Source organism: Chlamydotis macqueenii, chromosome 25 (assembly GCF_036417535.1).
Source record: "Chlamydotis macqueenii isolate bChlMac1 chromosome 25, bChlMac1.mat, whole genome shotgun sequence".
NCBI lineage: Eukaryota > Metazoa > Chordata > Aves > Otidiformes > Otididae > Chlamydotis > Chlamydotis macqueenii.
In genome coordinates this window covers 1104826-1129164 of record NC_141580.1, presented here as the reverse complement: position 1 = coordinate 1129164, position 24339 = coordinate 1104826, and the positions used below count along the sequence as shown (strand labels likewise).

The 24339-nt window shown below is 70.7% G+C and overlaps 5 protein-coding genes across 5 annotated transcripts in view; 4 read left to right on the top strand and 1 right to left on the bottom strand.

Moving 5' to 3' along the window:
- Positions 1–6249: 6249 nt before the first annotated feature.
- On the top strand, positions 6250–7347 carry SP6 (Sp6 transcription factor). The gene has a single exon (XM_086766931.1). The coding sequence runs from the start codon at positions 6250–6252 to the stop codon at positions 7345–7347; it is 1098 nt and encodes a 365-aa protein (XP_086623057.1).
- A 4081-nt stretch (positions 7348–11428) lies between these two features.
- On the top strand, positions 11429–14101 carry SCRN2 (secernin 2). Its single transcript, XM_086766930.1, has 8 exons — positions 11429–11446; positions 11801–11972; positions 12067–12248; positions 12335–12534; positions 12619–12834; positions 12941–13106; positions 13235–13412; positions 13532–14101. The coding sequence occupies exons 2-8, from the start codon at positions 11802–11804 to the stop codon at positions 13688–13690; spliced, it is 1272 nt and encodes a 423-aa protein (XP_086623056.1). The 5' UTR covers positions 11429–11446; position 11801; the 3' UTR covers positions 13691–14101.
- LRRC46 (leucine rich repeat containing 46) lies at positions 14092–17069 on the bottom strand. Its single transcript, XM_086766933.1, has 8 exons — positions 16948–17069; positions 16760–16847; positions 16557–16665; positions 16112–16158; positions 15815–15924; positions 15064–15133; positions 14606–14766; positions 14092–14480 (listed from the first exon to the last, which is right to left on the bottom strand). Exons 1-8 carry the CDS (start codon positions 16976–16978, stop codon positions 14092–14094), a joined length of 1005 nt encoding a protein of 334 aa, XP_086623059.1. The 5' UTR covers positions 16979–17069.
- Positions 17070–17398: 329 nt separating this feature from the next.
- Positions 17399–19408, top strand: MRPL10 (mitochondrial ribosomal protein L10). The gene is made up of 5 exons (XM_086766940.1): positions 17399–17461; positions 17609–17778; positions 18110–18274; positions 18400–18544; positions 18747–19408. Exons 1-5 carry the CDS (start codon positions 17419–17421, stop codon positions 18989–18991), a joined length of 768 nt encoding a protein of 255 aa, XP_086623066.1. The 5' UTR covers positions 17399–17418; the 3' UTR covers positions 18992–19408.
- Positions 19409–20506: 1098 nt separating this feature from the next.
- OSBPL7 (oxysterol binding protein like 7) overlaps positions 20507–24339 on the top strand; it is a 6331-nt gene continuing 2498 nt past the window's right edge. Inside the window, 15 exon segments of the mRNA XM_086766425.1 lie at positions 20507–20971; positions 21186–21308; positions 21458–21511; positions 21628–21741; positions 21830–21949; positions 22046–22166; positions 22258–22361; positions 22454–22546; positions 22643–22772; positions 22871–22986; positions 23197–23277; positions 23368–23389; positions 23392–23498; positions 23937–24027; positions 24102–24339. Of these exon segments, the coding sequence (XP_086622551.1) occupies positions 20879–20971; positions 21186–21308; positions 21458–21511; positions 21628–21741; positions 21830–21949; positions 22046–22166; positions 22258–22361; positions 22454–22546; positions 22643–22772; positions 22871–22986; positions 23197–23277; positions 23368–23389; positions 23392–23498; positions 23937–24027; positions 24102–24339 (1607 nt within the window). The 5' untranslated portion in view covers positions 20507–20878.

The following is a 24339-nucleotide window of genomic DNA, read 5'->3' as shown; positions in this document are numbered from 1 at the left end:
TGTCCCCACCGTGCCACAGCGCTGGCAGGCTCGGGGTGTGTCCCCCCCCCCAGCACCCCGGGCTGCACCCAGCGTCACCCCCCCAGGGCTGTCTGGGTGCAGCTCCCCCAAAACCTCGAGGGAGGATCCGGAGGCTCCACTTTGGCTTTTCCCCGTCTGAGGTCCCGCGGCCGCCCCCCCGGGGCTCCCCCCGGAGCTGGGGCGACCCAGACGGCGCAGCCCCGTGGCACCCACTGCAGACCCCCCCTGCGGGTACCCCGCTCCGGGGCACCTCAAGCCTGCGCGCAGCGCGGCGCCCATACGTGTGAGCGGGTGCACGCAGGCAGCGGGCGCACACGCACACGGACGTGCACACGGATGTGCACACACGCACACGGACGTGCACACACGGACGTGCACACGTGCAGGGACCTGGTGCAGCGTGGAAGGGGGTGGGGGGCACACGTGTGGACACGACACCCCCTGCGCACACCCCCCATGCAGCAGCTCTGCGCGTGCACGCGCATGCAACGCACGCGCATGCAACACGCGTGCACGCGCTCGCAGCACCCAGCCGGCCCCGCTCCCCCCACAGACACCAATTTGTTTTATGGCAGCGCAGGAAATTGCGTCCGGTCCCAGCCGGGAGCCGTTTGAAGTGCTGTGCCCCGGGGCCGGGAGGGGCCTCGCCCTCCCTCCGTCCCCCAACATCCTCCCGGGGCCCGGGGGGACATCCCTCCTCCTCCTCCTCCTCCTCTTCCTCCCTCTCTTCACACCTTGGCCCTGGGGGGACCGGGAGGTGCCTCTCCCCCTCCATCCCTCTGTGCCCCCACCCCCGTTTCCCCATGGGACAGGGGTGTCCCCAACCCCCCTGTGCCGTAGGGCTGTGCCCCCCCGGCTCGGCGCTGCCCGTGCCCCGTGCTGGCCCCTTTCGTCCCCCCCCCCCGTCACCCATCGGGACGCAGCGAGGACCATGTCCCCTCCCCAGCAGGTCCAGGCCGTGTCCAGCTCTGGGAACAACGGTGGGGGGCACGGGGGGGTGAACCTGCTGCCTCGTGCCCGCCAGGATCCTGGCTGGAGTTTGGGGGAGTACTGACCCCTCCTGTCCCTGTTCCAGCTCCATGTGGGACCCAGGACCCCTCATCATCCGCCCCTCGGTCCCCAGGACCCCCCGTCCGCCCCTCGGTCCCCAGGACCCCCATCTGCCCCTTGGTCCCCCCCCCAGCAGCTGGAGGGGCTCCTGCCACCTGAGCGCTCTGGAGGGATTGCAGGCATTTGCCTCTCGCCTTGTAATTTATGTAAATGAGCTCTGTAATTAGCTGTAATTTCAAGACACGGCTTGGGGTTTCAGACACTCGATGGCAAGGCAATGCCCCCCCCAAATCCTCCGGCATCGGCGCGATTTCCCCCCCATGTGTGGTCCCAGCCGGGGCTCCAGCTCTGCTCGAGGCAGCTCCAGGAGCCCCCGGCCCCCCAGACCCCCGCTCCCCACTGTCCCCACGGCCCCGCGCCACCGTCCCACCCGGCCACAGGCTCTCAGCCCCCTGCTGCCCCCGGCCGCGTCCCAGCGACTCCCTCCCCCCAGACCAGAAGCGGCGTTTTGGGACGGGGTCCGGAGGATGGCAGGGGGCCTTTGAGGCTGGGTGCCGGCGGCACGAGCAGGTGGCAGCGTCCCCACGTCCTCGTCCCTGTCCCCGGACGAGACACACGGTGTCCCGCGTCCTGCCGCCTCACAGCCCCTCCCTGGCCGGGGCTGGCAGGGAGAGGGGCTGCACTGGGAACGGGTGGGCGCCTGGGACCCCCGGGCAGGGACCCATCTCCCTTCCACATCACCGGTCCCTGAGACTGGGGAGACTGGGAGGAGACCCCGGAGCGAAGGGGGGTGGCACACGTCCCCACCATGTGCAGGATGCACGGGGAATGGCCCAGCCGGGGGTCCCTGCGCCCTGGGGTGGCACAGCCGGGGTGGGGACGGGGGTCAGGCTGGCGATCGGTCTGGCCGGTGCCTGGAGCCGTACGTGCAAGGTCTGCAAACTGGTCCCTGCCCCGAGAGCTGCTGGTGGCCGCCACACGATGCCTGGGGAGCCCGGGGCCCTCACCTCCACCCAAATAGTGGAGCATCCCCCTTCCCCGTGGCCAAGGGAACGGCCCAGAGCCCCCACCCCGGCGCCCGGCCGAGCCGCGGGGCCACGCTCACCCCACAGGCAGCCGCGTTTCGGTGGCGGTGGTGGAGCCATCCCTGGGATGATGAAAACCAGGAGAGTTTTCCCTTGGGCGAAGGAGTTCCCCGCGCCCTCCGCCCGGCCGGGCGCTTGGCAAGCGCGCCGGGGAAACGCGGGCTCCCACGCGCCGGCGTGCCAGGCCGGGCTGGCGGCCGAAGTCTCGGCTCTGGCCAGGCCCTAGCACCTTTTCCCATGGGTTTGGCGGCAGGGTGGGCTTCCCCCAGGGCTGCGAGGGTCCCTGCGGGGTTGTGGCCACCAGCAGCCAGCCCCACGTCAGCCCCGGGGATTTTGGCGGTGGAAATGGGGACACGACGCCCCGGTGATTACGTGGCTCCTCCGGCCGCAGCGTTGCCGCCTGGCAGCTCCTGGGGCCTCTCCGTCCTGGCGGCCCCTCGCGCCGGCAGCCTCGGTGACGGGGGACGGGAACCGGGAGGGTCGGACACCCCTGGTGTGGGGGGTGGGCTCAGGCAGGACCTCCCAGACCCTTTTGGGGCGCCCCGAATCCATCTGGGTCACGGTGGGTCCTGCCAGCAGTGCCCTGCTCCCTTTCGCTGCGGGGCCAGCTCTGACCCCGAAACTCGTCCCCTGTGCCCATCCCCGTCCCGTTTACCCCATGACACCGGGCTGAGCCACAGCGGTGGGCACTGCACCCCGCACCGGGATGGGGGCCATCCCCGGGGACGGCAGCCGACGGCCGCCTTTGGGTGCCACCCCCGGGCAGGGGGACAGCTGAGCCCTCGGCGGGGGTGGCCGGGGTCCCCAGGGGGGGTTGGCGGGAGGAGGGAGGCGGTTGTTTCTCTCGTCTTTAATTACCCCCCTGTCTGCGGCGTCTGCTGCGGACGCCCCGTCCCCTCCCTCCGCACCCCGAGCCCGGGCCCAGGGCTGCCGTCGGGCGGCGGGGCTGGGGCTCTGCCTCCAAGGGTTAAAATCACCTGGGCCGGGGAGGGGTGGAGCTGGGACGGTGGGGAGGAGGGAAAGAGCCGGGAGCCGGGCTGGGACCCAGCCATTCCTGCTCGCCCGGCCCAGTGGGTGCCCCGTCCCTGGGGAGCCACGCGGGTCCCTCGGGGTCCTCTCGGGAATCAGCGCCCACGCCGATGAGGAGGGAGCCGCCGGGAGCTCGCTGCCGTTAAACCCCGTAGGTACCCCCTCCTCCCCACCTCCCCTCGCCCCCTCCCCGCCCCCTTCCCTCGCCGCTGCCGGAGCCCCGACGGCGGGAGCGTGGGCGGCGGGGATCCCCCCGACGGGGACCCCCGGACGGGTCAAGGGTCCCACGCCCGCCCCGACCGGTGGCTGGGAACGAGCTGCTGGCAGCTCCGCCGCCCCGGCCCAGCCCAGCCCCGGCAAGTCTTTGCTTGCCACCCCGCCGCGTCCACTGGCCACCGAGCCCCGAGGCTCCCGGCCCCTTCGGCTCCCGCGACGCCTTGCCCTCCCTCCCCCAATTGACAGCGAGAAGCCCCCTCCCAGGGGGCTGAGACCCCAGCCGCCCCTCGGGGACCCCTAACAAAGCTCCGGGGAACGTTGCTGTGGGCTGGGCGGTGGGGCGAGCGCGGCGAGCCGGCGGCATCACCCCCAAACCCACGGCATCGCCCCCAACCCCTCAGCATCACCCCCAGACCCGCGGCATCAGCCCTGCACCTGCAGCATCACCCCCCAGAACCGCAGCGGTGCCCCAAAAACCCGCGGCACCGGCCTTGACCCTCGTCCCCCAGCTGCCCGTCGGGGTTCCCCGGGCCGGGGCTGGGGGCTGTGGGGGTCCCGGTCCGGCCCCGCCGAGGGGCGAGGCACCGGTTGGGGTTGGGAGACGGGCAGAGCCGCCTCTGCCCAGCCTGGACCGTGACTCACGGGACGCATCACTCGCCGGTGCCTCAGTTTCCCTGCGGTGAAATGGCCAAGGCGTCGTCGAGCCCCGCCAAGGAGGGGGGCGCTGGGGGCCCTCTGGGGATTTTTGTCGTCATTCCCGGATGGAAAAACGCCCCGGGAGTCTCCGCGCGTGGCTGGGGCAAGTTGGGCAGGGCAGGGACAGTGAGGGGGGAGCCCTCCCAGCACCCCCGTTCTCTGGTTTCGGAGCGGGGCAGGTGTAGCCGTCGTGGAAGCGGTGTGACCCGGTTGCGGGTGTCGGTGCCCGTGGTGGGGCCGTGGCTGGGGGGCTCGGTGCCGGTGGGACCCCCGAGCCGAGGGGGATGTTTGGGAGCTGAGCGCGGCGGGAGAGCCGCGGCCGGAGCTTGCCGTGCTGTGACCGTGCCGGCTCTGCGTCGCGTGGGATCGGCTCAGGACACCCCGGGGGCTCCCTTCTCCTCCCATCGGGGTTGGGGGACGTCCCTGCCAGGTCCTCTCCGTCCCCAGATTTGCAGGGGGGCCCTGTGCGGTGCAGGCTGCCACCACGTAGCCCCGCAAAGGGCCGTCACCACGGGGTTTCGTGGTTGTGTCCCCAATCTGCCACCCATGGGGAGCAGGGATCTGGGGGGGGGCTCAGGACCCCACTGGGGACCAGCGCTGGGTGGGAGCCACGACCCCCATTCGGTGCCAGCCATCGCCTACCCCACTGGCATTCCCAGGAGGCAGGGACAGTCCCCAAAATTGGTGCCAATCCCCCCGCCTCCCCGGGTTGTGGTGGGCAGAGCTGAGCCCCTCCTGGGGAGCAGCACCCCAAAACCTGCTCAGGGGGCTCGTCCCACCCGCGACTGCCCTGGCACCGGCTTGAGACCAAGCCCCTGCAAATGTCGGTAGCACAGGTGAAGGAGGGTCCCGTCGGGGGGATTTTGGCACCCCCCAACTTCTGCCCCACTCCTTGGGGTCCCCCTGCCCTTCCCGGTGCTGCCTGGCAGGGTACAACGTTGTCCCCATGCAGCTGGGGGGGTCTTTGGTGTTGGGGACCCCCTCGCTGCACCAGACTCATAGTGCAAGGGACAGGGGGGCTCTGGGGGACCACACCTTTGTGCAGGGGATCCCCCACCCCAAAAGCTTCAGCACCCCCCAAGCGTCTCCATGGGGGTCTGTCCCCATCCCACGCGGGGGGCAGCGTGGAGGTGGCTGGGAGCGCGTGGCAGTGGGATGGTGGGGCTCTGCGGGGATGGGGGTCTCGGCCGCCCCCCGCCACAGTGCCGGTGGGAAGCTGGGGGGCGGGAGCCGGTGGCGGCAGGTGGATTTCGACACCGGGGTGGGGCCCATCCCCAGTGGGGTTTGCACAGCTCCTGGTGAGTCATGGCCGCCATACTGGGGAGACAGCGGGTGCCCGGGGGTCTGGGGGTGCAGCGGGTGACCCGGGGGTCCGGGGCTGTGGGCGAAGGCAGCCCAAAAGCCCGGCTTCAAAGCGCTTCCGGCGGCTCGTCCCCGGGGCCCCGCTGCCTCCCCGCAGCCGCCTCTGCTCCCCCATCCTGCTGCTACCAGCCCGGGGGTGCAGCCCCCACCCCGGCTGCGTTTTGCCCGCCCCCCCGGCAGCCCGGGGGCTTGGAGCAGGAGCAGAGATGGGGGCGATGGTTTCCCAGCCCGGCCGGGGCGCGGGAGAGCCGGGGCAGCTTCGCGGGTGCCGTGTCCCGCAGTGGTTGGGGCACAGGTCTGGGGACACCGCTCATGTCCCAGAGGGGACCTCGGCTGTGTCGGAGGGGTGGTGACGAGGCAGATGCTGGCGGCTTCCCTAGATTTTGGAATTAGGCACCCACCCCATCGGGCCACAAGCGTGACACACCAGCGACAAACCTGTGCAGGGGGCACGGGGACGGGTGCGAAGGGGTGCCCCCCCCGCCTGGCACCACCATCCTGGTGTCACAGCAGGCAGCAGAGCAGAGCAGTCCCCTTGCTGGGGCAGGGGTATCCCCCAAATCGCGGGTGACGGGTGCCGGGGACGCTGTTACCCGTGGGGTGGCGGGACCGTGACGGTGCAGGACGGGATTTGGTGTCGCGGGTGCCAAACCCCTCCCCGTGCCGGCGTGCAGCGGGGCAGGGGGGGTAGGGGGTGTGCCCCCCACCTCTTCTTACAGCTCTTCTCTCCCCCCACCTCCCCGCCCGTCGCTCCAGGTCTGTCTGCGCCGCCGCCCCGCGCCGCTCGGCAATGCTCACGGCGGTCTGCGGCTCCCTGGGGACCCAGCCCTCCGACGCACCCCGCGCCTCCCCGAACCACCTGGACCTGCAGCCGCTGCAGCCCTTCCAACCCCACGGTACCCCCGCGCCGGGGGCCACCGACTTCGCCTCGCCGTTACCCACCCCGGAGCTGCCGCTGGCGGGACCCGACGCCGCCTTCGCCGCCCCCGGCACCTACGAGCCCCATGGGCCGCCGCGGTTAGAGCTGCCCGCCGACGGCCCCGCCGCCCCCGGAGCCTACGCCAAGCTGCTACCGGCTGCCCCGGACATGGCGCATCCCTACGAGCCCTGGTTTCGGGCACCCCATCCTGGCCCCTCCAGCGAGGAGGGAGGTGTCAACTGGTGGGATCTTCACACCGGGACCGGCTGGATGGAGCTGCCCCCCGGGCAGGGCGGGGGGCTGCAGATGGCCGGGCACCCCGGGCTGCCGCCGGCTCTGGGGGGCTACGGCGGGGGGGAGCACCAGCTCTGCGCACCCCCCACCCACCTCCTGCCCCCCCCCGCCCAGCACCTCCTGGGACCGGAGGGGGCGAAGGCGCTGGAGGGACCCCCCGAGCCCCGGGGGCCGGAGACGGAGGGCGGCGCGCGGCCGAAAGGCGCCCGTCGGGCCGTGCCGCGGGGCGGGGGGCAGGCGGCGTGTCGCTGCCCCAACTGCCAGGAGGCGGAAAGGGGGGGTCCCTGCCCCGAGGGGGCGAAACGCAAGCACCTACACAACTGCCACATCCCCGGCTGCGGGAAGGCGTACGCCAAGACCTCCCACCTGAAAGCCCACCTGCGCTGGCACAGCGGCGACCGACCCTTCGTCTGCAACTGGCTCTTCTGCGGCAAGCGCTTCACCCGCTCCGACGAGCTGCAGCGGCACCTCCAGACCCACACCGGCGCCAAGAAATTCGCCTGCCCCGTCTGCGGCCGCGTCTTCATGCGCAGCGACCACCTGGGCAAGCACATGAAGACGCATGACGGGGGCAAGGACGGGGGGGAACCCGAAGGCAAAGGCGCCGGGGACCCCTCCGCCGGCAAGGGAGGCAAGAGGGAGTCGGAGGGGGGAAACGCCACCCCCACAAACTGAGCCGCTGAGCCCCGGGGCCGGGGGGGGGGGGACGCGCGAATGGAGGTGGGGAGGACCTCGGGCGCGGCCGGGGGGACCCTTCGGGGCCGGTCTCCGAAGGCTGTTGGGGTGGGGGGCACAGGGCTGGCCCCTTGTGCTGGAAGCGGCGGCGATGGGGGGTACGGGCGCCCCGTCCCCCGGCTGGGGAGTGCCGGAGCAGTGCCGGAGCTGCCCCGGGCGGTTTCACTTGTCCCGCTTTCCCGCCCCGCTTTCCCCCCCATCCTCCCCCGGCTTCCCAAATCCTTTTTTTTTTTTCTTTTATTTTTTTTTTTTTTCGGGAGGCTGCTGGCAGGCGGCGCGGCTGTTTGGGAGGAACATCAATGGGAGCCGAAGGAGCAGGCGCTGCCCGGGCACGTCCAGCCCAAAGGGGAGGAAGGAGAAAGGGAGAGAGGAGAAACCCGGGAGCTTTCGCTCGGGGAGGGCGGCTGCAGCCCCCCGGCCCCCTCCCCGTGGTCCCCTCCAAACTGCCGGCGTCCTGGGCTCGGCTCCCCCATGCCAGCCCCACTCTTCTGCTGCCCGTGGGGTTTTGGCATCCCCAGGGGGGGGCACGCAGGGGCTCAGGGGGGTGCCCACCGCCCCCCACCCCGCCTAGGGATGCCGCGATGGCAGGGGTCCTGCACCCCTGGAGCCCTGCTTTGGCGGGGAGCTTGGGGGTGCGAACCCCTTTTTTTTTTTTTTTTTTTTTTTGGCTCAAATGGAGGCCAAAATGGGAAAAATAAGAAGTCCTGCTTGAATGTGAGCCGTGGGGGGCGCGGGGGGCCGGGCGGGCGCGTGGCGCGGAGGCGGACGGTTGCCCAAGCGCACACCTGCAGCTTTCCCACACCCACCGCCGCGGCCCCGGGCGGGAAGCACACGAGGCGGCCGCGGTCCCGGGAGAGCCGGGGCGGCCACATTCCTCCGGCCTGGCACGGCCGCGCTGCCCGCCGCCCCGCGACCCCCGCCTTTCCCCCCGGCACCCCGTGACCGTCCCTTCCCGGGGACCTCGTGGCTGCAGGGGATCCCCCCCCCCCCGGGCACGGTGCCTGTCCCCCAGGGACCCCATTGCCGTCCCGCCCTGGGCACCCCATTGGGGACCGCAGCCACCGTCCCCCTGTGCGTGCTGTGGGTCCCTCGGGGACCCCGTATCTCCAGGGGACCCCTGCTGTCCCCCCGTGCATGCTGCCTATCCCCCCGTGGCCCCGTAGCCGTCCCTCCCCGGGATCCCGTATCTCCGGGGGACCTCTGCCTGTCCCCCCCGTGCATGCTGCCTGTCCCCCCGGGGACCCCGTAGCCGACCCTTCCCAGGTCCCCGTATCTCCCGGGGGCACTCCGGGGCACCCCCCGCCAGGGACCCCGTATCTCTCCTCCCCTGGGGCCGTCCCCCTTTCCCCAGGGGACCCCATATCTGTCTTTCACCCCTGGTTGACGGTCCCTGAAACTTGGGTTTTTAGACCTTTTGGGTCTTATCCCCCCGATTTTGGCAGAACCCCTCGGACGCAGAAGGAGATGTGGGACCTGGGTGGGGGGGGTGTTGGGGCGCAGCGCTGAGGCCAAGTGGGATGGGGCTGGTGGGCTGCTCTGGGCTCCCCTGGCTCTGCCCCGCGGCCGGCACCAGTTCACACCAGTTGGGAATCTGGGGAGGGGGGAAGATTTGGAGGGGCCGATCCCCCGGCACGGCCCCGTCCTGGGGGCTCTGGGGGGGCCGTGTGTGGGGCTGTGGGGGCTGCCCGGGCTCGGAGCACCCCAGGGTCGGGGGGGGAAGATGTAGAGGTGAAGTCGAGTGGGGTCCGTGCCCAGAGGGCGCCCCGAGACCTTCGGTTTTGATTGTAGTATTATTATTAATTATTAATTATTATTATTATTAATTATTATTATTTTATTAAGGTGAAGCCAGGCTTTGCCACACGGGCAGAGTGGACGTCTCGGGCCGAAGCTGTGGCCGTGGGCCTTATGGATGGGGGGGGTGGGACCCCTCAAAGGGTCCCGTCCCATCCCCGTCCCTGTCCCCACCGGGGTGCGAGGGGCCGATGGCAGCCCCCCCGCGCCGTGGGGCCAGGGACGAGCCGCGGGGCTGGAGAAACCCAGCACGAGGTGAAGTCTCGTTGAGGGGGGGTCCGCGAGGATGCGTCCCCGGCCCTGGCACAGCCGCCACCGTCCCTCCGCAGGACTCGGGTGACCTGGGCTGCCCGCAGCTCTCGAAGGACGTCCCCGACTCCGGCGTTTGCCTTTTTCCAGCACAAAATTCCCCCTCGGAGCCCCTGGATGGGATTTCGTCTCCTGAGGGGACCCCGCGGGCGCTCGGGACCCTCCCCAGGGTTCCGCAGCATCGCCCCGGTGGCCCATTGGATTTTGGTAGCCGAGCCCGGCTCCGGCGGTGGCCGGGGGCTGCGGCGTGTTGGGGACCCCCGTGCTGCAGCCGCCTGGGCAGGTTTAGGGGGGCTGCGCCGAGGGCACCCCGAGAGTGGGCTGGTGAGGGAACCACCGAGCAGGGGGTCCCACGGCGATGCCGGGGTTCGGGGCTCAGAGCCAGGGGGCTACGAGGAGGGGCCGCAGGTGTGCTCTGCCCCCGCACCCCCCCTCGGGGCCCTGCCTGCCTCGATGGGGCAATGAAGGCTGTAAAACCGGGTGGGGAAGGACGGAGGCCGGCTCCCACCCGCCGAAACCAGTCCAGCCTGCTGCGGCGTGGGGATCCCGGCCCCGCGCCCCGAACCGCCGCGTCTCCCACCCCCGAGCCACCTCCTCGGGGTAGGGAGGAACCGGCCCAGCCGGGGGGCCCCGGGCGTCCCCCGCTGAGCCCCAGCCCCGAGCGAGGGGGCGGCTGCTGGGGGGGTGAAGGGGAGTGGGGTGGCTCCAGGGGTGCTGTGGCCGGGGGCGAGGGGTGCCCCCCGGCCCGCGAGGGGAGCGTTTGTGCTGTGAAGAGGCTGCGGGGCTGTGGGTTTGGGTTTTGTACTGGAATAAACGCCGCGTGTTTTCCACGCCCCGGCTCTCCGGCTCCGTCTCTGCCAAGGGAGCCAGGCATCCGGCACCCAGACCCCCACCCATCTCTGCCAAGGGACCCCAGAAATCCAGCACGGAGACCCCCACCCATCTCTGCCAAGGGACCCCAGAAATCCAGCATGGAGACCCCCACCCATCTCTGCCAAGGGACCCCAGAAATCCAGCACGGAGACCCCCACCCATCTCTGCCAAGGGACCCCAGAAATCCAGCACAGAGACCCCCACCCATCTCTGCCAAGGGACCCCAGAAATCCAGCACGGAGACCCCTACTCATCTCTGCCAAGTGATCCAGATTTTTGGCACCCAGACCCCCACCCATCTCTGCCAAGGCCCCCCAGGCATCTCTGCCAAGGGACCCGGCTGTCCAGCACCCAGATCCCCACTCAAGGGGACCAAAGGACCCCCAGAAATCCAGCACAGAGACCCCCACTCATCTCTGCCAAAGGATCCAGACCTTTGGCACCCAGAACCCCACCCATCTCTGCCAAGGGACCCCCAGGGTACCCGGACCCCCACTCGGGACTCAGTCCTCCAAGGCTGCTGGGGATGGGGGTGCGGGAGGGTGCTGGGTGGGCGGGAGGTGACCCGTGTGAGGACCAGCTGACCCCCCCGGGAGGGTCGCATCCTGCACCCCTACAGCCTGGCCTCGCAGGCCGGGACGCGTGGGGCGTACACGCAGGATCCCCCCGCCCGCGGGCAGAGCGCTGCCCGGCAGGTCTGCCCGCATACCGCGGGGCGGGCGTGCCGCGTGGGGCGATGCCCACGCGGGGTGATACCCGCAGGGGGCGATGCCCACGCGAGGATCTGCCCCGCGGGGGCTCTGCCCCGCGAGGCCCTCCCCCCTCAGCTCATACCCGGGTCCCCCGTCCCTGCCACGCGGGGGTGGGACCCGAGACCCCCGCCCTTGGGCTCCTGTGGGTCCCCCCGCGCCCCATGCGGGTGCCGGTCCCCGCCCGCTGCCGCTGTGCGGCCTCCGGCCACCGGGCGCCGCCGCCGTCTCCCGGACGGGACGGGACCGGACGAGGGGGCGGGACCGAGCGGGGGCGGGACCGAGCGGTGGCGGCGGGGCAGGAGCAGCGGCAGGTCCGGGGGGCGGCGGGTCCTGGGTGGGGCGAGAACCGGGGCTGTGCGGGCGGGGTCCCGTCCGCGGTCGGTGCGGGGGGGTCCCGGGAACCGGGGCTGTGAGGGCGGGGGTCTCCAGTCGGTGAAGACTTGCGGGGTCCCGGGCCAAGAGATGCCCCCCAGACCACCCCAGGATGGGGTCCCAGATGTCCCCCCAGGTCCAGGGACCACGTCACCCCTCAGTCGCCCCCCCCCCCAAGACCCCTCCGTGTCCCCAGGGCTGCCAGCCCCACAGGGACCCTTGGGGACACATCCAGGACAGGGGACGAGGGGGTGACATTCCCCTGGGTGCCCTCCCCCCTGGTCCCGGTTTAGGATGGCAGGGTGGGACCCCACGCCCTCGTCCTGCGACTGCTTTGTGGCGTTGCCGCCGCACACCACGGCGCCCGCCGTCGTCTTCGGCAAAAACGCCGACCGGCCGTACCACGAGGTCCAGGAGGTCATCTACGTCCCCGCCGCCGTCCACCGTCCTGGGGACAAAGTCCAGGTGAGACCGTGCTGGGGGCCAGGGTGGCTGCAGGGGAGGGTGCACCGAGTGTGCCAGGTCTCAGCCCCGCTCTGTGTCCCCCCCACTGAACCAGTGCACCTACCTGGAGATCGAGCAGGCGGAGAGGACCCATGCGGTGGTGCTGAGCCGTCCCGCCTGGCTGTGGGGCGCTGAGATGGGCGCCAACGAGCACGGCGTCTGCGTGGGCAACGAGGGCGTCTGGACCCGCGAGCCCCTGGGAGAGGAGGAAGCGTTGCTGGGGATGGACCTGGTGAGGTGAGGACGGTGTCGTGCCTTCCCCTGTCCCGGCCGCCCCGCGCCGTCCGCCAGCGCCGGCTGAGGGGGTGCTGCCCGCGCCGCAGGCTGGGTTTGGAGCGGGGCAGCTCTGCCCGGGAGGCTGTGGAGGTGATGGCGGCGTTGCTGGAGCGCTACGGGCAGGGTGGGAGCTGCAAGGAGGAGCCGGTGCCCTTCGTCTACCACAACACCTTCCTGCTGGCTGACCGCAACGAGGCCTGGGTGCTGGAGACAGCCGGCCGGTACTGGGCAGCCCAGCGGATCCAAGGTGAGCGGGCACTGGTTATACTGGGGGGATGGGGAGCCCTGTCCCCGCACCCGGCCTGACTCCCCCTGGCCTCGGCCTTGGCAGAGGGCAGCCGCAACATCTCCAACCAGCTCAGCGTCGGGAAGGAGATCACGGCCGAGCACGCGGGGCTGCGGCAGCGAGCCCGCAGCCAGGGCTGGTGGAGCGGGGAAGGCCAGTTCAGCTTCGCCGAGGTCTTCTCCCTGCCGCAGCAGCCCGCCCGCATGGAGGCCGCCAAGGCCCGCTACCGCGCCGGCGAGGAGCTGCTGCGGCAGCACGCAGGTGGGGACAGGGAGCGGGGACAGGGACGGCCACCCGTGGCTCACGCCCCATGGCCACCACAGCCCCTGAGCTGCCGGGGGTGACGTGGCTGTGCCTTGCCTGGCAGGTTGCATCACGGCGGAGACGTTCATGGCCATCCTGCGGGACAAGGCCAGCGGGATCTGCGTGGACTCGGAGGGTTTCCGCACAGCGGGCAGCATGGTGTCCGTGCTGCCCCGGGACCCCGCCTTACCCTGCGTCCACTTCTTCACGGCCACCCCTGACCCCTCCAGGTGAGGAAGCCGGGGGGGACAGCCCCGCTCTGGGGGTGACAGGGACGAGGCACAGCCATTCCCCGCCGGGGAGCAGCATCCGTCCTCGCGCCGGCCGGTCCCAGAGCCCCGGTGCTCCTCTCCGGCAGATCCGTCTTCAAGCCCTTCGTCTTTGTGCCCGGCCTCAAGCCCGCACCGCAGGTGAGATCTCCCACCTTCCGTGACGACCCCGCCAAGCAGATCCCGCGGTTCCAGAGCACCGTGGATCGGCGGCACGAGCTCTACCGCCGGCATCAGGCGGCGCTGGAGCTGATGGAGAGGGACCAGGTACCGCAGACCCTTCCCCAGCCGCCGCTGCCCCGGGACCCTCGCACTGCCCCCGGTTTTGCCATCAAATTCCCTGAGGGTGCCCGTTCTCAGCTCTCCTCCCTCCCCGACCCGGCCAGGAGCGGGGCCGGGAGCTCCTGCAGACGCTGCGGGATCTGGAGAAGCAGGGCCTGGAGGGGATGAACGCGCTGCTAGGGGGGACGGTGGCCCCCCAGCCGGAGGAGCTGGCTGACCTCTTCTTCGACTGCGTGGAGGCAGAGATGAAGTTTTACAAATAAACCCCCGCGCAGGTGGGTGGGCTCACCCCCCCTGCGGCATTGCTCCTGGATAAGGGATGAGAAAACCTTCTGGGTGCATGGACCTGGCTCCTCGTCTCCTCCCGCCGCCAATCTGGTGGGAACGGCTCGACCGGCATCTCCAGCCCTGCCTGGGGGCGCGGAGCCTCCAGCCCCCTAACTTTCCCCCGAGGAACTGGCACTTTTGAGAGGTGGCCGTGGCCGGAAACACCGGTGCGGAGGGAAGGAGAGGGACGCGGCAGCGGGGTTTGGAGTCCTGCCTGCAGCCCGGCGGGACTTTTCCCACCGTCAGGCAGAGCTGGCGGTGCCCGGCCCCTCGGGGGCTGGCGGCGGGGCTGGGGGTCCGTGGCAGACAGGCAGGCTGGTGTAGGAATAAAGAGGCTTTAATCCCAACTGCGCGCTGCCGTGCCGGTGCGGGGTATTTGGGGTATTTGGGGTAACTGCCTGCTTCTTGCTCCTTTGGCGCGAGTCTCCTCTTCCAGAGCTTTGGGCTGGGGCTGCGGGCAAGCGTGCTGCCTGCCAGGTCCTGGTAGGGGTGGCAGCTGTGTCCCCAGCTTCGCCTGGGGACGAGGCTGAGACCGCCTGGGTGCAGGGGCCGTGGTGCAGGCCGCTCCCTCCCTGCCTGGGCTCGGCGGTGCGGGAGGCAGCAGCCGACCCCGGCGCTTCTGCAGCTCCTCCAGCTCTTCCAGACGGGCCCGGTGTTCCTCCAGGGCCTCCCTCCGCCTCCGCTGCGAGTGCCCGGCCAGCTCCCGCTGCAGATCCGCAAAGAAATCTGCAGGATGGAGGGAGAGAGAATTACAGGAGACGTGGCATGGCCACTCCTGTCACCCTTGGGGACAGAGGGACCAGCCTGCTGAACCCCCAAGCGTGCAACATGTCCTGCTTCAGTCTGAGCACCTTTGTCTGCAGTGAAAGGGCTGCTCGGCTCAGAGAACGACTCCTCGTCTTCGTCCTCGCTGCTGGAAGAGCCTCCTTCCTCCTCTTCCTCACCCAGGCCGCCACGGACGTGCTGGGTGTCCAGCATCAGGAGATGGGGCAGGGCTGCCACCACCAGCTCTCTGCAAGCACTGAAGGGAAAGCCGATGTTCCCCGGCCACGCGGCATCGCCTCGCGGCTGGGAGCAGGTTGAGGTTGCACCAAACCCCCCGGCACCGCACCCCCCCGGCACCGCTCTGCACAGCCCACCCCGCAGCCTGGCCTGGGCAGAGAGCAGAGACGCAGATTTCTGGGGTTTGGGTGGGGGGCTCAGGCTGTATGTGATATCTGGGGCAGGCTGTATGCTGCTGAGGGGTTTGTGTGGTTTGGGGGACTTGCTCTCCCCTCTCTGCTGCCCCGTGCGGGCTCCCCGGACCCACCTGTATCTGTGCTGCTGCGTGCATTCGTTTCCCGTTAAGTCGAGGAGGCGGAGGCTGCGGGGCAGCTCGTCTGCAGAGATCAAAGGGAAGACAGGAAGGTGCTGAGATGGGGGCTGAGCCCCCTCCTCCACCAAACCCCCGTGCCCATCCCCTTCAGCTCTTTGCCTGCTCCCGAGGAGACAGCCCCGCCGTGGGAAGCAGCCTCTCGCCTCGCAGCTGGGGAAACTGAGGCAGGGAGGGCGGGAACGTGTACTGCACCCGCTCCTGCGTGAGAACTGAGGGCTTTCCCCTTCCCTTTCTCACCCCTGTCCACAAGCAGAGGGCCTGCTGCCACAATAGTGACACTGCAGAGGAAGGGAGGGAGATATTATCCCTCTTCTGCCAAAAATCCCCCACGGGAGGAGCCGGCTGCAAGATGCACCAAGGGTTGTCAGGGCTGGAGCAGCTCTGCCGTGAGTTTGAAATCCCAAAGTCTCATCTGAGCTGCTGGAATGTTAGCAGGACACAGTTTGGAAGCAGGCAGCTGGCGTCTGCCAGCAGAAAGGACAGCTCAAACCTGGCCACAGGGCTCCTTGGTGTCACCTGGGACACACGGGCCCGTCCCAGGATGGCTCTGCTGGGGCTCTGGCTGGGACCTGAGGGCCAGAGGCCTTGGCAGAGCCTCGGCCTGAGCTCTGCCGGTGTTTCCCTGGATCCCGAGGCACCTCTCGGGCAGACCCAGGCCACATCCAGACCCGTTCCTGCCTCCCACCTGGGTCCAGTGTCTGGATCTGGTTGTGGGACAAGTCCAGCACACGCAGGTGCTGCAGCAGCTGGAGGTTCTCCACTCTGCGGATGCGGTTTCCAGCCAGGGAGAGGAACCTGCAGAGCACAGGGAGGGCAGTGGTGCGAGGTGAGGGGGACGCCGCGGCCCCCAGGGTCAGAGCCAGTGCCACCAGGCTGTCAGGGGCTGCAACGCAAACCCCCTGGCTCTGCCAGGGGAAGGAGGGAGCCCCGCTCGCCTCTGCCCACGGACAGGGATCTCCCCGGGGGCAGGACCTACCCGTACCGCAGGTTGGGAAAGCAGCCCAGGTTGTTGATCTTCTCTATTTGGTTCTGGGAAAAAAAAGAAAAGCAACACGTTTTTCTACTGCTTGAAAAATCGGATTTTGGGAGCACCTCAGGATTGCTCCAGCCTCACAAGGGCAATGCGATGTCCCACCACCGCCGGGGGAGCTTTGTGGAGAGGGTGTGGAGCTGTGACGGCACGGAGAGCCCGGCGGGGTTCAGGAGGACCCTAAGGCTCCTCATGCGGTTTGAAAAACACCGCATGGCTGGTGCCAGACCCTCACTCCAATTCCAGCAGCGTCACCGTTATCGGAGGGCAGCGCTGCCAGCCCCTCTGGCCATGCTGGGAGGCAAAACCCTGGGGTGTTTGTGGTCCCCCCAAAGAGGCCTTTACCCGCAGGACCGGGGCTGACCCGCGCTGCCCTGCGCCTGCCGTGGGGCCCTACCTGCTGCAGGTAGAGGCTATGGATCTCCTGCAGGTGCTGGGGCCTCCCGATCGCACGGATGTTCTGCCGGTCCAGGCGGATGGTGGAGGGGGACAGCAGCTCGGTGGATCTGGTGGAAGAAGGGTGCTCAGGGCGTCCTTTGTGCCCGGACACCCCTCCCTGCCAGCCTGGGTGGAGACGGTGGGCTCTGTGCAGACCCTCACCGGCTCTCCGGGCGCAGGGGCTCCACCAGGTTCCTCAAGGTGATGAGTCTGTCGGTGAGGGTCATCCCCGGGGACATCTGCTCCCAGTCTGTTGGAAACACAGAGCGATGGGGCGCAGGCCAGTGCGGCCCAGCCCCCCCGTGCCCCCCCGGCTGACACATGAGCAGGGCCCGCAGCGGCTCACTCACCCCCAAGCCATGTCTCTCCCTGCCCAGCCATGGCAGGGGGGCTGCCTGGGTCCTTGTCCCTCCCTTGGGCCCTCGGGTGGGTGTGTTGGGGGGCCTGGGCTGGCCCCACTGCTCTCTGCAAGGGGAAGGGTGCTGGGGCAGTGAGGGGCTGGCGGGGGGGCGGCGGGGACAGGGCTGCCGGGCTGCGGGGATCGGCGCTGGGACCCCCAGGTGCGGCAGAGAGACCCGAGGGGCTGGGGGGACCATGGGGCGGGGATCCCCGGGCTGGGAGGGGCGGTCACCGGGCCCAGGCCCCCGTCGCTGGCGGGCACAGAGACCCCCGGGCCGGGGCCGGGCTCGGGGGGGGGGGGACGGGACGGGACGCAGGCCGCGGCGTGCCCGTTGCTAGGAGACGGGGGGGGGCAGCTCTGCGCATGCGCACGGCGGCGGGTCCGCCGCCTTCCCACAAACCTTTGCGCTGCCGCGGCCAAGATGGCAGCGCTGAGGGGCGGCGGAGTGGCACCATGGCGGCGGGGTGAGCGGCTTCCTTCAGCGGGGCTGGGGGGCTCCCGCCGGGCTCCGGCGGCGGGCTGGCGGGGGAGGGCGTGCGTGCGGCCCGGGCCTCTGCTTCCCCGCGCCCCGCCGCGGCCCTGAGCGCTGTCCCCGTGCCCCCTCTCCGCAGGCTGGCTGCCCGCCCTGCAGCTCGTCCGCCGCGGCTCCAAGGCCGTCACCCGGCACTGGAAGGCCATGCACTTCCAGCGCCAGAAGCTGATGGCCGTGACCGAGTACGTGGCCCCGCGGCCGGCCGTCCCGCCGCGCTGCCAGGCCCCCGTGAAGGAGAAGGCCGAGGAGGTGATGTGCTGGGGCCGCAGAGTGTGAGCAGAGCGAGCGGCTCTGCACCCCCTGTGTCCCCCCGCTTTGCTCCGGGGATTTGACAGGGGGTCCGCAGCCCCCACCGACGCGGTACAGCCCTGTACCAGAGCTTTCCGGGGTGTTCGCCGCCCCGTTCATCGCGTTGTGGGTGGCTGGGAGGTGCCCAGCCGGTAATCCAGGTGCTGGGAACCAGCTGAGTCCCGATCCGCGGCAGCCTCTCCCGGCAGCGGGTCCATCGGTGGGGTCGGGGTGCGGGGAGGCAGCGGTGTTGCCCCCTTTCCCACGTCCCGTTGCTGCTCCCTCCCTCCAGGACAACGGTTACGCCCGGCTGTTACGGCGGCAGGTGGAGGAGGTGTTCCGGGACAACCGGATGATTGCCGTCTGTCAGTACAACTCCATGCCCGGCGAGGACGTGGTGCTGATGAGGCAGTACCTCCGAAAGCACAACATCGAGGTCAAGTTTGTCCTGAACGAGGTAGGGGCAGAGCTGCTGGGGCACAGCCCAGCGTGGTCGCGGGGGGAAGGTGGAGGAGAGGGGGGAGGAGGTGAAGAGCAGCCCCCGTGCTCCCTCGCTGCGTTTTGAGAGCTGTGTTTTCGCAGATTGTCAGACCCGTGCTGTCCCAGTCCAAGTACAAGAACCTCCTCCCTCTCTTCGTGGCGCGCAATGTCCTGCTGGTGAGCCGGGAGGCGAAGGTGAAGGAGATGCTGCGGGTGCTGAAGGGAGTGCCGCAGATCAACCTCCTGGGTGAGCGCCTTCCCTCGCACCCCGTCCGCTGTGCCAGGGAGGGGCGCTCGCTCTGGCCGGGAGCACGCTAACGGAGCCGCGTCCGGTGGATGGCGGGGGGTGGGATTCCTGCCTGCAGGAACAAGCTTTTCCTCGTGTGCCTGTGGAAGACAAAAGGGCTCTGGCTCCGGAACCGCGTCTCAGCTCTGCTCCTCTCTTCCAGGCGCCTGTATTGACAACGCCATCCTGAGCAGGCGGGGCGTGGAGAACTTCGCCAAGCTGCCCTCGCTGGAGGCAGCCCAGGGGCAGACGGTGGGCGCTCTGGCCCTCCTCCCCTCCCAAACCTCCTCGCTGCTCCAGCGCGGCTCCGCGCACCTCGTGGCTCTCCTGGACCAGCACATCCGCCAGCTGCAGGCCGGGGAGATGGGGGGCCCGCCTGAGTCCAAGCCCGCCCCTGCGCAGAACTGATGCTGCCCCCGAGCTGGGCCCCGTGTGCTGGCCGGGAGCCGGCTCCTTCACCGGCTGCGGTGGGGGCCGGGGGTCAGGGATCGGAGGTTTGGCCCCGGGTGGGCAGCCGGCGGCGGGACCGCAGATCCTGCGGCGTCACCGTCCCGTTCGGGGAGCCCTTCCCCGCGCTCCCTGCACCGACGGCGCCTGGGAACGTCCCGGCTGCGTTTTGGGCGCTGTGGGGCTGCGGTGGGAGGGTTGCTGGGATCAGCTGGAGGGGGCAGAGCGCGGCGGGACCCGCGGCGGCGCTGACGGGGAGGGTGCGGGGCGCTCCGAGCCCCCGCGTCCCCCAGAACGGGAGACAGCGAGGGGGAGCCTGGCAGCGCCGGCCGAGCTGCGTCTGCGGGACCGCTGCCCATTAAAGCGTGGTTGTGGCAATGCTGGGGCCTCCTCTTGGATTTGGGGGGCGGGTGGGGGGTTCCTGCCCCTCAAGGCTGGGGGGGGGGTGTCTCTCCTGGAGCCAGAGCGGTGCTGGGGGGTGAGGGAGGGAAATTCGGGGGGGGGGGGGGGGGGCTAAAGCAAAGCTCAGGGTGTGAGCTGCGGCAGGGGGTGCTTTGGTTTGGGCTACCCCTGTCCCGCGGGGGCAGCTGGCCCCGTTCCCGTGGGTGGGGGCGAGGGGAGCGAGTGCAGCCTGGACCAGACGCCCCCCCCCCCCCCCGCTCGGGTCGAGGGTCCGGATCCTTCCGTGCCCGGGTTGGGGAGGGGGGCGGGATCCGGCTCGGTGCGGGCCGGTACCGGGTGCAGGCACCCGGCGAGGAGGTGGCGGGGGGGGTCCCGGTGCCCGGCGAGCCCCCGGCGCCGGCGGCTCCGGTCCTCCACGGTGCAGGGGGCAGAGCCGAGCGGCTCCGACCCGGCGCCTCCGCCTCCTTCCGTGTTCCGGTTCCTGCAGCCGCCGGGCAGGATGCGACCGGCCCCGGCTGCCCGCCCGCCGCCCGCCCAGGTGAGCACCGGGGGGGCTCCAGCGCCGCCCCCCGCCCCCTGCCACCGCCCCCGGCAGCCGGGATCGGGCCCCCCCCCCCCGCTCCGGGGCGTTGACACCTGCGTGGGGCAGGCGGGAGGACACGGGGATGGGATTTGCCCCACGCAGGGGGAGCGGGGGGACCCAGGCCGGGCTCCCCCCCCCGCTGCTGCCGGGGGTCGTGTCCTGCCCGGAGCAGGCAGCGGCTTTGCCCCGCACTTTGGTGGGGGGCTGCAGGCAGCGGAGGCGGCTGGGGACCCCCGGGGGGGCTGACAAGGCCGGGATGGGGCGGGGGGGGGGGGGAGAGCTTCCCCGTGCCTCAGTTTCCCCCATCCGTAACGGAGAAGGGCGGAGGGAACACTCTGCTGGGCTGGGGTTTTTTTTTTTGGGGGGGGGGGGGGGGCCATGTCCTGACTCGGGGGTGCCGGGCCGATGCCGGTCTCTGTACCCGGGTCAGCCTCCCGGCCGTGCCCGCCGCGGGGTTGCCCCGTGGCACCGAGTCCACGGGGCGACGGAGCGAGGCGGAGGGGTCGGACTCTGGACCTGCCGGGCGGGCCAGGGCCGGGCGGCGAGATAAGGCTGGGTGGGTCGAAGGCTCCCTGTCGCACGCAGAAGTTTCTGGGTCCCAGCCGCGCTCCCCGCTGCCGGGGGGCAGGAGGATGCCCCCCACCCCTTTTACCCCGCGAGGGAAGGGATGAGGGTGTCTGGCAGAGCGGGGCGGGGGGGGAACTGCGGGCAGGGTGGGTGACGCCTTCCCTGGGCTCCCTGACGCGGCACCCGCTCCTCGCAGTGGCTCCCACTGCCCGCGCCGTGACGACCGAGCTCGGACCCCCAGCCCCACAGCACGGACAGGAGGGGGGGCTCGGCCTGGGCCCCTCCGCTCCCCGGCCATGGGCAGCCACGAGAAGGACCCGTCCTCTCCAAAAAGGGCCCTGTCGCGCTCCAACAGCACCGTGTCTTCCAAGCACAGCAGCGTTCAGCAGGTTGGGGGGCTCCGTGCTCGGGAGGGGCTCAGGGGGACCCCGGTGGTGCTGGCCCGGGGCTGCCATGGGGCCTCGGGGGGCTTCACCCCACTTTAGGAAAGGCGATGCCCCATCCCTCGGGGCTACCGAGTGTCCCTGCCCGGGGACAAGGTGGGGAGCATCCCGCCTGCCTGTGGTGCTCGGGGACCCCCACGCTGACCCGTGTCCCCTGCAGGGCTCGGAATGCTGGGAGGTGGTGGAGGAGCCGCGCGCGCGGGGCAGCCCGGGCCAGCAGCCGCAGCGGCACGAGGGCTACCTGCTCAAGAAAAGGAAATGGCCCCTGAAGGGCTGGCACAAGGTAACGGGGCACAGCCGGCACTGGCCGTCCCCCGGCCACCCACTCTGGGGCACGGGTGCCCAGCCCTGGGGCGATTTGGGCCCCTGGATGGGGAGGACTGCAGGGACCGGTCTCTGCTCCCCAAAACAATCGTCGCTCTCTGTCCCCAGAGGTACTTTGTGCTGGAAAACGGCATCCTGAAATACGCCACCACGCGCCAGGACGTGAGTGTGGGGCCGGGCTGCGTCCGTGCAGCCTCCCCAAGGGCTCGGGGTGGGGGAGACCCCATGGCCCGCGTGGGAGTCTTCCCCCCTGACAGGGGTCCCCGGGCTCCCCCCAGGTCCTCAAGGGCAAAGTGCACGGGGCCATCGACATCCGCCAGTCCGTCATGTCCGTCAACAAGAAGGCGCAGCGGGTCGACCTGGACACGGAGGAGAACATCTACCACCTCAAGGTGCTGCTGGGGGCTGCAGCCGGGACTGGGGGCTTTGGGACCCCCCACTGGGGTCTCCCCTCCACCCCAACTCGCCCCTGTCCCACAGATCAAGTCCCCGGAGCTCTTCGCCAGCTGGGTGAGCAGCCTCTGCTCCCATCACCAGGGCGAGAGGCCTGAGCCCTGCCCCGGGGTGGGTCTTGCAGGGAGGACCCCCACCGATGCCCAGGTGGGTGACACCTTTGGGATGGTGACACGAGGCAGCGTCCCGGCACGGGGCTCCCAATGGTGGCGGCTCTGGCGATGCCGCTTCTCCCCGGTGCAGGGCCCGTGGACGCGGATCCTGCCCTCGGGCAGCGCCCCTGCCCTCTCCGCCCTCGCCAGCTCCCGGGACAAGGTGAACGCCTGGCTGAAGGACAGCGACGGGCTGGAGCGCTGCTCAGCCGGTGAGCGGGGGCGGCAGGGGGTCCATGGGGCTGGGGGGGGGGATACCTTGTCCCCCTGTCCCTGACCGGGCAGGCTCTGTGCCCGCCGCAGAGCTGTCGGAGTGCCAGGCGAAGCTGCGGGAGCTGACCGGAATGCTGCAGAGCCTGGAGGCGCTGCACCGCATCCCCTCGGCCCCCCTCATCTCCGGCGGCCAGGTGAGCGGGGCGCGGGGCTGAGCGTCGCCCGGTGCGGCACCCCCCGCCTTCCTGGGGAGGGTCCGGCTCCAGCCCCCTCCTCTCGCTCGCAGCCCTCGGCCGCTGCAGAGAGGCCGAAGAAGGGCAGGAGGACCACCAAGATCTGGTGCACCCAGAGCTTCGCCAAGGACGACACCATCGGCAGGGTGAGGGCGAGCGGGCGTCCCGCTGAGCTCTGCCTGCCACCGCCCGAGGAATGAGCCCCCGGGGTCCCGCTGACCCTTATGCCCCCCCCCCTAAAGGTGGGCCGCCTGCACGGCTCCGTCCCCAACCTCTCACGCTACCTGGAGCCGTCGCAGAGCCAGCTGCCCTTCAGCCTCCCCCCCGAGTACAGCCAGCTGCAGAGGAGCTTCTGGGTCCTGGCCCAGAAAGGTGGGATGGGCTCGAGGGGGGGCTCAGCCCTTCCGGGGTCCCGGCGGGTGCCGGGGTGCTGTGCCGCAGCCCGACTGTCTGCCCGCGTCTCCCGGCAGTGCATGGCTCGCTCAGCAGCGTGGTGACGGCGCTGACGGCCGAGAGGGCCCGGCTGGAGGAGATGCGGCAGGCGCTGGACCGGCGGCACGCGGCCTCGCGCCCGGGCGGTGCCGGGGTGAGGGGGCGCGGTGGGCAGCGCAGGGCTGTCCTCGCGTTTGGCTCCTGCTGGGGGTTGTTGCTGTTGGGGTGCCAGTGGGTGCAGCGAGTTGGTGGGGTCTCAGCCTGGTGCTCAGCAGGATGATCCCCTTCCCTGTCAGCCCCACGCTCACTGGAGGGGGTGCGCTGGGGTGGGGGGCTTGGCTCAGTGCCCCCCGTGCCTCTGCAGGCTGCCCTGCGCCGCTTCCACTCCCTCTCTGTCTCCTCCGACACCACCCTGGATTCCTTCGCCTCGCTGCACCCCGTCGAGGTCAGGGGGAGCCGGGATGGGGTGGGGGGTCCGGTGGTTCCCCCTGCAGGGTGAGGGGGTCGCTGAGGCGGTGGGTCTCCCCCCCCGCAGCCGGACACGCTGCCGGCCAAGGGCCGGAGCAGCAGCTCTCCAACCGCAGCATCGTCTCGCTGGCCGACTCGCACACAGAATTCTTCGACGCCTGCGAGGTCTTCCTCTCTGCCAGCTCCTCCGAAAATGAGGTGTGGGGGGGGCTTCAGGTGGGGGCGGGGCTCTGCTGGCAGAGGAGGGGGCTCTGCAGGCCCCCCTGCTGTCCCCCTCCCACTGTTTCTGTGGGTTCATCGCTCCCTTCTTTCTCCCCTGTCCCCTCTACGTTAGCCGGCCCGGGAGCTGCCCCCCTTGCTCCCCACGTCCCCCCAGTCCGTGTATCCCCCCCGACCCCTATGTCCCCCCCAGCCCCCGTACCTCCCATGTCCCCTGCAGCCCCCCCCAGCTCCCCCTTTAGGACCCTCAGAGTCTCCAGCAGTGGGGGCCGGATGCCCCTGGTGCCCCTCCCTGCTCCCCCCTCCTGCAGCCCCACCGATCCCCACCACCCCCTCCCCATCTTGCCCGCCGCCCACCCCCCGGGGGATCCCCCCCCCCACCCCGGGACCCCCCACAGGACCCCTGCCCCTCCCCAGCCCTCGGACGACGAGTCCTGCATCAGCGAAGCCACCATCAGCGCCTGCGAGGACGGGGCCGAGCCGGGGGGACCGGGCCGCCCCCCGACAGGTACGGGGTGATGGGGGTGGGGGGGGCACCCCGGGGAGGGGTCCGGCTCCATCCTACCGCCCGGTGCCCCGCAGGAGCGGAGGGTCCGGGGGTGCCCGTGGAGCCGCTGGAGCTGCCGGGACCGGACCCACGACGGCGGAACCGCTTGCCCGCCCCCCCCGCACCCCCGGGGGACGTGAGCCTGTGGGGGCTTCTGCGGAGCAGCGTGGGGAAGGACCTGTCACGCGTGGCGCTGCCCGTGCAGCTCAACGAGCCCCTCAACACCCTCCAGCGCCTTTGCGAGGAGCTGGAGTACAGCGGGCTGCTGGACCA